The following is an 11,030-nucleotide window of genomic DNA, read 5'->3' as shown; positions in this document are numbered from 1 at the left end:
TGGAGTTTTGTTGGCAAAGATACTGGAATGGTTTGCCATTTCCTTCTCTAGCTCATTTGACAGATGAGGAAATGGAGGCAAACAGGGTTAAGTGACTCATCCAGGGTTACACAGCTAGTAAGGATCTGAGGTCAGATTTGAACTTGAGTCTTCTTGACTTCAGGCTGGGCGCTCTATGCATTGTGCAACCTAGCTGCCTTGTTTTAAAGACTAGTTACATATAAAACCTCCTAAAGGAAATGAGACTTTCCTTAGGGGTGGCCCAACTCTTCCCTTGTAGTTCTTAGATGCAATGGAAAAGATGAGAAGGTCAGCACTGTGCTGCTAATTGGATAGGTTTTCTCTATGAAGACTTGCTGCATATGCAAAGAAGAATCAGGTAAGGTCCTCCCCTCTCTACTGTTTCTTGATCAAGAGATGAATCTTCTTTGTCCTGGGTCCTGCCTGACCTATAGATATGGACTTTGTTTTCTCACTGAATCAGGTACACATCTGATACTTTAGGAATGATAAAGTTAACACTTGACCTGGCTATTGGGCTTGATGTTTGAAAAAGAGCCTCAGAGAGGGACAGAGACACAGAGATGCTAGGCTGCATGGAGATCTGGAGAGAGATGTGCTGAAGAGAGCTGTCTCCATTTGGCATCATGGAAAAAAACAGTTGGTGCCAGAGAGAGAGAGGAGAGATGGGGGAAGGGAGACAGAGCGACAGAGATGGAGAGACAGAGACACACAGAGAGAGACAGAGATAGAGAGAGGAAAGGGATTTAGAATCTCAGTGAGAGAAGGTGGAAGAGGAGACAGAAGAGAGCCTCACTTGGACCTAGAGAAAGGCCCAGAGGCTATTTGTGTGGTTCCAAAGGGGAAGAAGGAGCAGCAGTGCGTCAAGGACAACCTTTTGCTAATACTGTGAATCGTGTGTAGGTCCAGAGGGAAGTTGGGGATCCAACAGAAAGGATTTCCTTTGGAAAGGGCAGAATTGTCCTTATGGCTGAGGGGTTCAGTTATGAAACACCCTTTTATCGTTTATTGGAGTAATAAAACCTGTATTACATCTGATGTCGGTTGGCTTAAGAGCTTGTAAAGGTGCCAAGAGCCTTAGAGAGAGAGTAACTGGATAATGAAGTTCCTAGGGGGGAATCTGGTTAGGGCAAAATGAACCACAGAAATTATTGAGAGAAGCTCCCAGATAGACCCAGTCCACCCTATGGAGTCCAATCCCTAACTGACTCATGAGTTACGCTTCTAGCAGTTATGATTTACCCAGATTTTCTTTCACCTCTTGTCCCTGCAGTCATATAGACAATTTCTCAACTGTGTGCTTATTTTTTAAAAAATCACATTTTATTGTTAGAAAGTGAATGGCTTGTATTGTAGCCTTGGCTTCTTAGGGTTCAGTGTGTGACTATGAGGAATGGGTACACATTGGCTGGTTTGGAGGGAGGGTATATCTGGAAAATTGGCTGGAAGGCCCATTCACATTTTCTTGACAGGCTGGCTAGCTGCTGTGAAGGAGGCATGGCAGGCCTGTGCCAAGCCCCCAATTAGATTCAGGAATTCTTGAAAGTCTAACTGCCCATCAGAATTGAGGTCCAATTTCTTCATCATTCGGTCCAGAACACCAGGATCCTGGTTCTGCAGAAATGATAAGACAAAGTTCAGACTTTTTGCCACATTTAACATTTCATGCTAATCTCTTCCTAACTAGATTGAAGACCACGTTTCTTGTCAATATATACATGCTAGGCATTCCACAGATTTGAATCTTTAAAATAAGTCATACTTCAAGAAGAAATGAAGAGAGGGATATTTGACGGAAGTAGGCTGGATCCTTACTCAGAGAAACAGACGATTAGGGATGACAAATACAGAACAGAGCCTGGGAAAAGTGAATGAAGTGTAGCTATTGCCACACTGGAATAGATTTCCTTTATTTTCCTGTGCCTTCTATGTGAATAGTATCCTAATTCTAACCTTCCTATATCCCATATGTAAAATTCAATAGGGATAAATGTAAAGTTTTCCTTGTGTTCAAAGGATCAATTTCTTAAGTAACAGGGTGGGGGAGGCATGGTGAGAGAGCAGTTCTACTAAAGTTCTGGGAGTTTTAGTAGACTGAAAACTCAATATGAGTCAGTAGTGTGATGCTGTAGTCAAAATAAAAAAGCTAACATGATCTTGGGCTACCACAAGAGAAACATTAAGGTTAGGAAATAAGGAGGTAGTAGTTCTGTTGTACTCTGCCTTCACACCTGCAGCATGGTATTCAGTTGTAGGCACTGCATTTAAAGGACACCGTTAAGTTGGAGAGGGCAGCTAGGTGGCGCCATAGTGCATAGAATGCCAGACCTGGAGTCAGAAAGACTCATCTTACTGAATTCAAATCCAGCTTCGAACACTTACTAGCTGTGTGACCCTGGGAAAGTCACTTCACCCTGTTTGCCTCAGTTTCCTCATCTGTCAAATGAGCTGGAGAAGGAAATGACAAACCCCTCCAGTATCTTTGCTAAGAAAACTCCAAATGAGGACACAAAGTCAGGCACGACTGAACAACAACAAATGGGAAAGCATCTGGAGGATGGTACACAGGATGGCAAAAGGCCTCGAGTCCATGTCATGTGAAGAGTAGTTGAAGGAACAAGAGATATTTACCTTGAAGGAGAGAAGATTGGGAGTGGGCTTTGGTATGATATCTGGGTTTAAGTATTTGAAGGGCAGTGATATGGAAGAGGGGTTGGGCTTGTACAGTTGGGTCTCCCAGCAGTAATGGGTTGAAGTAACAAAGAGGTGAATTTTGGCTTGATGGAGACTTCCTAACAATTAGAGCCATCCAAAAGTGGAATTTAATGCTTTGAGAGGATGGAGTGGGTCACCCTTCATTGGAAATCGCTAAGCAGAGTCTGGATACCCACTTGTTAGGTATGTTAAAGTGGGTATTCCTTTTGGGTAAGGTTGGACTGGATGGCCATTGGAGTCTCTCCCAGTGGTAAAATTCTGTGATTCTATCATTCCTCCACAAAATATGGTAGAATCATAGGCTTTCAGAGTCGGAAGGGATCTTGGAGCTCATCTACCCACATCCTATGAAAGTAATGATTTCATTGCTACAGGAAACTCCCGGGCAAGGAAATTCCCCATATCAATGCTAGCTGCCACCTCCTTTGCTGGAATTACACAGCCAGTGTGTTTTAGAGATGGGACCTGGACTTAGTTCTTCTTGACTCCATGGCCATCTCTGAACCCACCTACAATATCCCCCAACAAATGGTCATCTAGCTTCTGCCTGAAGACTTTCCCTAATAGGGAACTAGCTTGTTACCCTTTGATGTAGCCCATTCCATGGCTACATAGTTCTCATTGCTACAAAAGTTTTCCTTATGATGGGCTAAAACCTATCTTCTTGCCTCCCTATGAATTTCATTCTATTGGTTTTGATTCGACCCTCAAGAGCCAAGGAGACTAGGCAGAACCTGACATGTGGCAGCCCTCGATATATTTGAGAATGATGATGTCTGTTTGTACTTTTCCTTTTTCCAGGCTAAACCCCCCCAGCTTCTTTAAACTATTCGTTCAATGAGATGGTTTTGACACCCCCCCCCCCCCCCCCCCCGGTCATCTTGGGCTCCCTGTTCTTCATTAGCTTTGGAATGAAAATGTCTCTTCTGAAAAGTGGAACACAGAAATGAATTCTATATGATGGGTGCGGTCTAAGAAAAAATACTGTAACACTGTCACCATTCTTTGTTCTGGTTCTGAACTTTTCTATTCATGAAGCCTGAGAACTCATTAGCCATTTCGGCCACCACCCCACCCCACCCCTGTGTGGTCAGTCCACTAAACCTCTCCAGGCTTTTTCACATAAGCTTCTTTCTAGCTACATCTCTCTCCTCCCATCTCATACTTGTTCAGTTGGTTTTTTTGAACCCAAGTGTAGGGACTTTTTATTTCCCACCATTAAATTTCCTCCTACTAGCTTTGGGCTAGCATTTAGGCTTAGTGGGATCTTTTTGGACCCTGATCCTTGTCAGTCAAGGTGTCCATTGTCTTTCCAAACCCAGTGAGTAGCTTGGCTACTGGAGGAAGGCTGTCATTACCAGTCTGTTGTATTCATTCAGTGATCAAAACTGTAGGTGGAAGGTTACAGGCTCTTCTCCATTACCTGTGTGAAGGAAGCCAGCTCTGTATTCATGAAAGCCAGGAACTCAGTCTTGGAGAGGGTGTTTCGGGAGTTGGTTATCTCCCGACCAGCATACTTCTGGAAAACAGCTATCATGGACTCAATGCATCTCTCTGTTTCAGTGGGGGTGATTTTTTTGGCCTTTGGAAGGGAAATAACAGATATAGATTACAATCAGCAAGACTCAAGCCTGGGATCAGGAACATATAGGGGACAATCTCATCTTTTCAATTGGAGTGAGGAGCATATTTTGGTATAAAAGGGTACACTAGCTTTCCCGTGGATCGGGCTTTCTGCAGGAACCTTTGGATCTAGGTCAAATCAAATCACATTATGTATGTCCTCTGTCCCATTTCCCTGACCCCTACATATATTTCACATTTAAATAGTGCTTTGAAGTAGGTACCATGAGGTAGGTATCAAAAGTATTATTATCCCCATTTTATAGACGAAGAGGGTCAAAGAGATTGTGACTTGTCCAGAGTCACATAGCTAATAAATGTTTTAGCCAAGAACCTGGAAGATTGTTCCATGGAAGAAGATTTAGGCTTGCTCTGCTTGGTTCTAGAGAACAAAACAAATTACAAACCAGTATAAATTCCAAAGAGGCTAATTTGTGCACACAAGGAAAAATTCCCTAATGATTGGAGCTATCCAAAGTAGAAAGCTTAAGGAGAGGTGGTGAGTTGATCCTACTCTCCCACTCCCCAGTGCCTTAACCCTTTACTCTCACACATAACTTACCAGGGGCAGTAAGAGAGGTGGAAGGTATGAGCTGTAACTTTTATTATTTGAAGAGTTTGGGGCTATATCTAAGTAAAAAAGAGTATTTGATTTGGATTCAGAGGACCTTCTAGTTAAGGCCCAAGTTCTGCCCCTTATTAGCTGTGTAACTGTGTGTAAATCTTCTGTGCCTCAGTTTCCCACTTTGTAAATGATCCCATAATTATAAGGGCTCACAAATCTGAAAGAATCATGGATTACTTACAGATTCAATAACCACTAGCGCTCTTACCACCAAGTGTAGGAGGGACACTTTTTTCACTACAGAATTCTTCAGAGATTTCTGCTATGGGAGGAGGGCAGGGAGAAGAAATTCAAAGGAGTGGTTGGGCTTTCCTGGCCTCTGCAGCCTTTTTAAAGGACTTAAGGGGCAAATAGGTGGAGCCATAGTGCATAGAGTACCAGGCCTGGAGTCAGAAAGACTCATCTTCCTGAGTTCAGATCCAGCCTCAGACACTGACTAGCTGTGTGATCCTGGGCAAGTCACTTCACCCTGTTTGCCTCAGTTTCCTCATCTGTAAAACAATCTGGAGAAGGAAATGACAAATTGCCAAGAGAACCTCAAATGGGGTCACAAAGAGTCAGATATGACTGAAAAGCAACTCAACGATTAATGGGACTCAACCAGAGAAAACCTCAAAGTTTAGGCCTTAGTGTCCACTAACAATTCATTATTTATAATGATGATAATTGTGATGGTTACTTTCGTGGCCTAGAGGCTGCCCAGAGCCTAGAACCAGAATACTTTCATATATTCACTTGGTTTCAGGGTCAGGGAAGCTTTTCTTGATCTCCTCACAGGGGTTTCTGCTCTCTCCCTTTCTTGCCCCCAAATTACTTTGTATTTATTTATCTGTGTACACGTCACAACACCCTTTCCTTCCTCCTCAGCCCTAACAGAATGTAATGTCTTTGAGGTAGGAACAGTGTGTAACAGGGTGGTGCCTTGTCCACAGTAGGCATGGAGTATGGGCCTTGTTGGGTCAATTGAAGAGAGAAGAGGCTCCCATGTCTCCTCTGGAGAGAACACTGTGGGAAGGAAGTGGGTCAGCGGCATCAGTTGTCCTGGGTCTGCTTTCTAGTAAGAAGAACCTCTGATTTGGATCCAGAATACAGGTATGAATCCTGGCTCTGCTACTTATTCCCTGTGTCATCTTGGGCAAGTCCTTTCTCTTCTCTGGGCCTAAAATGAGGAGTCATGGATGGCATGGAACTCCAGACTCATGAGCTGGAAGAAACTTAGATGTTACCTGTTCCAATCCCTTTATTTTAAAGGCTGAGAACCCAAGGCTTAGTGACTTGCTCAGGTCCATAAGAATAAATAGCAGTATTGGAAGTATTGGAAGGTAGGTCTGGGAACTCTAAATTGTTCACCCTTTCCATTATCCCGTGGATCTGGAGTCCAGATGTGAGCTCTCTCTCTGTCTCTGCCTCTGTTTCTCTCTCTCTCTCTCTCTCTCTCTCTCTCTCTCTCTCTCTCTGTGTCTCTGCCTCTGTTTCTCTCTCTCTCTCTCTCTCTCTCTCTGTCTCTGCCTCTGTTTCTCTCTCTCTCTCTCTGTCTCTGCCTCTGTTTCTCTCTCTCTCTCTCTCTCTCTCTGTCTCTGCCTCTGTTTCTCTCTCTCTCTCTCTCTCTCTCTGTCTCTGCCTCTGTTTCTCTCTCTCTCTCTCTTCCTCTCTCTCTCTCTCTCTCTCTCTCTCTCTCTCTCTCTCTCTCTCTCTCTCTCTCTCTCTCTCTCTCTCTCCTTCATTTTCACCTCTGTATGACCCAAGGCCCATTAGCTCTTCCGGAAATCCTGAGTTGGGTGGGGACCACAGCTCATATCTCCCTTAAATCTCTTGGCACAGATGTTGGATAAATTCCCTTCCCCGTCTAGTTGCCACAAGACAAAGTCAGAATTCTTTCTAAAGATACTTTCACTAAGAATAAGATGGACAAAAACAAAACAAAGAAAAAATTAACAGAAAATAAAATAATTCCCAAACAAAGAAGCAGACCAGGATCCAGAGCTCTCTTTTCATATCCTGACTCTACCAGAGCCATTGTCTTTTCATCCAGACTAACAGAATGAAGGACACACGTGGCTTAGGGTGGGGCTCTGGGCAGGGCTCAGTGAGTCACTGATTGTTAGGCTGGCTTTAAGCTGTGAGGCCTCAGGACTCCTTTTTGGTTCCCACAGCTGCTTCTACCTCTTTTCTCAGCTGTCCCACCAGATTCCAAAGTATTTTTCCCACTTTACTTCCTGCTTCCCCCCAACACACCCTCCCTCCCCACCCCCATCCCCATGAGCTTTGTAAGGGAATGTCGTAATTTAAAGGATTTTTCCCTGAAAGGTCTAACTGGTCAGGTGGAGACAATTATAACCTTTGTGCTCTTTTTTCCCCCTTAAAATTTCCAGAGGAAAAGATTGAGAAACAAGAAAGGAGGAAAGGGGAGAAAGGAGAGATTGCTTCAAAATTAAATAAGCCTGGTGTGCCAGCAAGAGCACTGAATTTGGAGCCAGGGGAACTGGGTTTAAATCCTGGCTCTTCTATCTGCGTGGCCATGGGCAAGTCCCATCCTTTATGTACCTCGTCTTACCTCTCTGGGTGGGGGGTTAGACTTGGGGACCTCAAGAGTCCTTCCCAACTTGAAACCTATGATCTTAATGCAGATAGAATCATTTGTGTGCTTGTGACAGGGATATGGAGGAAAGATGGACCATTTGTTCTCTCTAAGCAAGGTTTAAAGGATTAGAGTGTGATTCACCACAGGCTTTGAGCCTCTCACACATGTGACAACTTAGCACTAGATAATATCCATGAACTATGGGGAGTGGCACCATTTTCTGGCACCAAAGATGTGTTTGTGAAAAGTAATTTTAAGGGAGGGAAATACTGGGAAATGAAGGTGATAAAAGATATCAATATATTTTGTTAAAAAGGTAAAAAAAAGTAAAGTCATGTTAAAAAGTGTTCCCCCCAAAGAGTGTTCCTAGCAGCATCTATCTTCCTGCTTCACTCTGTGTGGCTATCTACATTGCCAATTTCCAGGTCTAAGCTCTGAAAATGAGCTTAGAATGATATCAAGAAGGAAGAGAAATTCTATTAAAAGGGGGAGGGTGTAACATACAAGAAGGTTGCCTGCTGAAAAAAATCACTCCAAGAAAACCAAACTACCCTCAGATATCAGAAAGGAAATCAATTTTGAAAGTGAAAATAAGAAAGGAGAACATAAATCTAGATAAGGGTGCAACCAAAAGAGGTGGGAGGAGAAGTTTGGGTTAGGGAAGGAATATGTCTAAATCAAGGTTTCCCAATATGGGATGTGTGTAACCCCAGAGGACATGAGAGGCTTGTCAAGGGGGCACAGCAAATACTTGGTAAATAATTTATCACACTGAAATTAATTAATGTTTTATTTCTTATATCCTTATGCATGGTAAACTCTGGAATTTTCTTTCATATTGAATAGGGAGAATGGCTTATGGAAAGCCCAAATACAGGAAGACCAAAAAAAAAAAAAGGATGAGAACCTTTGGCCTGGACTCAAGCGAGAAAGAATGAAAGGGGGAAAGGGGTTAAAAGAGGGATAAATGAGAGTCTGAAATTGGGCCTCCTCCCACTGTGGTTAGGCTTAGCAACAGTATTTGGTTTCAGTGTTTTTCTCCTTTGGCAGCTTTCCAGGCCTTAACTGAAACTCCATTTCTCCCTCAGGATTCAGAAGATCAAGTCCTGAGTTTTCTCTTTTTTGGGGGGGTATGCAGTCCAGTCTCTGGGCTTCTCTAGCCCCAGCCCCCCAAATCCTCTTTATTTCTGTGGGCTTTGCTACCTCCCAGCTTCTTTGGTATATGTAGACCTGCCTTGAGGCCCCTCAGATATAGAAAGGAAATCACAGTAATTATTTTCATTCCAAACTTAACATTAATGAATGCCCGGGACCTAAGAGGGATGAGGAGGTAGCCAACTGCACCTCTGATCCCTTGCCAGGGAAACTTTTTTTGATCTTGTACAAAGTGCCCAGTACAGCTCAGAGAGTAGAGAAAGCTTTCCCTTCCTCCTCGTTCTCATTTCTAATGAGAAGGCTGAAATCCCACAGCCAGGCTCTTGTGATGGATAGGAATGCAGGTCTCCTTTGCCCAACCTCCCCACCCCTCAAGCTGAGTGAGTAGCTTTCTTTTTGCCCTTTCCTGCTACGAGAGCAGATAAATGAAAGGTGACATTCCAGAAACCTGTGGGAAACTACACTGTTGCTTTTGAGCTAAGAGGAAGACAAAGAAGAAAAAAAATGTACCTTACCATTGTTGAGGGAAGAGGAGAATTTGAAGTGGAGCCTCTCTAGAGAGCAGCGTCGGAGGGCAAGCAAATGCAGCAAGCAACGGATTTGTGGGGCTCGGAACTTATCTCTGGACGACCAACGCCCCTTTCGCTTGGGTTACATTGCTCAGGAGTTAGTCAGACAGTCCCTTCCCTCTGGTTGGTCCAGACGATTTCCTGCAGATCTGAACATGTCTGTACTCCGCTAAGCACATAGCTGCACCTAACACACACACACACACACACACACACACACACCCACACCCACACCCACACCCACACCCACACCCACACCCCCACACCCATTGAGAAAGGCTTTTATTATATTGTTTGGCTTACTTTCTTTTGGAGGGATCTCTCTCCCCTTAAGAAAAAGACGCCTGGGACTTTTATTATTTTGTTTTCTTTTCTTTTTTTCCTTTAAAGTGAAGTCGTGTCTAAAACGGGCCTAGTCTTTGGGAGTTGTTCCTCTGAAGTCAACCCCAAAAGTCTCTCTTTCCTATTTGGATATGATAGTAATAACTATTATAATAACAGTAACTCAACATGGCTATATAACATTTTAGGACTCACAAAGTACTTTGCCCACAACAACCCTGTAAAGTAAGTATTGCAGGTATTATTATCCCATTTTATGAACGAGGAAACTGAGTCAGAGCAATTAAACGGTGGAAGCCTCTCCTAATTCTCCCGGTTGCTAGATTCTCTACCCCTTCTTCAAATGCCCATGTATTAATGTTGTACATAGTCATATGTGAAGCCGCATCACAGTTGTGAATAAGTGTTTGTACATTGCTTCCTATGTATCAGGCACTGTATTAAGTGCTTACAAACATTATCGAATTTGGGTGTAACAACAACCTTAGGAGGTTGTTATTATTATCCTTATTTTATAGTGCAGTTATCCTTTCCACATGGGTGGGTGGGTGGGTGGTGGGTTAGGAGCCCGGCACACTGGTGATCTGGAAAATCCCGGTAAAATTTTTTGGTCCTCTCTTTGTACCAGAGAAGAAGTCTGAATGATTATGGTATTAAAAGATAAAATATATTGATATTATACAATACTATACATACATTTTATGTATTTCTGGGTTCTTAACCTTTTCTGTGCTGTCTGCTGGCTTTTCCATGTTGTCTTTGGCCTCTGCAAAACTCCCTGCAAATTCCCATTTAATTTCTTACGCCAACCCATGATATATCGAAACTAAGATAGGGAAAGTCACAATGTGGAAAGGATAACTATAGAGGAAACAGGCTGAGAGAGGGTAAGTGTCTGAGGCTGGATTTGAGCACAGGACTTCTTAACCCTTGGTCCAGTGCTCTATCCAATGTAAGAGTTGGTTCTCAATCCTGTCTCAGACACTTCCTAGCTGTGTGACCCTGGACAAGTCACTTAACTTCTCTCAGCCTCAGTTTCCTCATCTGTAAAATGGGGATAATGATGGTGCCTACCTAACATATGGTTGTAAGAATCAAATGACATAACATCTGTAATGCCCTTAGCACAGTGCCTGGCACATAGTAAGTGCTATGGAATTGTTACTTATTATTGTTGCTATTGTTATTACTGTTATTATAATTTTTGCTGTATTTACCAACTTTGTGTCACTGGTCAAGTCACTTAACCACACTGCTTGCCTCAGCTTTCTCATCTGTAAAAAAGGGATAATAATGGCACCTACCTCACAGGGTTGTTGAGGATCAAGTGAGATAATGTTGTAATGTAAGTGGTAAGTATTATTAGTAGTGGTAGTGTGGTAGAATGGGCAGAGCAGTG

At 43.2% G+C, this 11,030-nt stretch overlaps 1 protein-coding gene across 1 annotated transcript; it reads right to left on the bottom strand.

Moving 5' to 3' along the window:
* Positions 1–1,322: 1,322 nt before the first annotated feature.
* Positions 1,323–9,445, bottom strand: S100A11 (S100 calcium binding protein A11). Its single transcript, XM_021005545.2, has 3 exons — positions 9,236–9,445; positions 4,160–4,318; positions 1,323–1,635 (listed from the first exon to the last, which is right to left on the bottom strand). The coding sequence occupies exons 1-3, from the start codon at positions 9,236–9,238 to the stop codon at positions 1,477–1,479; spliced, it is 321 nt and encodes a 106-aa protein (XP_020861204.1). The 5' UTR covers positions 9,239–9,445; the 3' UTR covers positions 1,323–1,476.
* Between the last annotated feature and the right edge of the window lie 1,585 nt (positions 9,446–11,030).

Source organism: Phascolarctos cinereus, unplaced genomic scaffold, assembly GCF_003287225.1.
Source record: "Phascolarctos cinereus isolate Bilbo 61053 unplaced genomic scaffold, phaCin_HiC Scaffold_5;HRSCAF=322, whole genome shotgun sequence".
NCBI lineage: Eukaryota > Metazoa > Chordata > Mammalia > Diprotodontia > Phascolarctidae > Phascolarctos > Phascolarctos cinereus.
The sequence above is the reverse complement of the archived record's forward strand: the minus strand, read 5'-3'. Positions and strand labels throughout refer to the sequence as shown.

Coding starts and splice junctions, on each gene's coding strand:
- S100A11 (XM_021005545.2), bottom strand. Junction 1,636..4,159: donor AGCTGGCTTCCTTCACACAG/GTAATGGAGAAG, acceptor TCATTTCTGCAG/AACCAGGATCCTGGTGTTCT.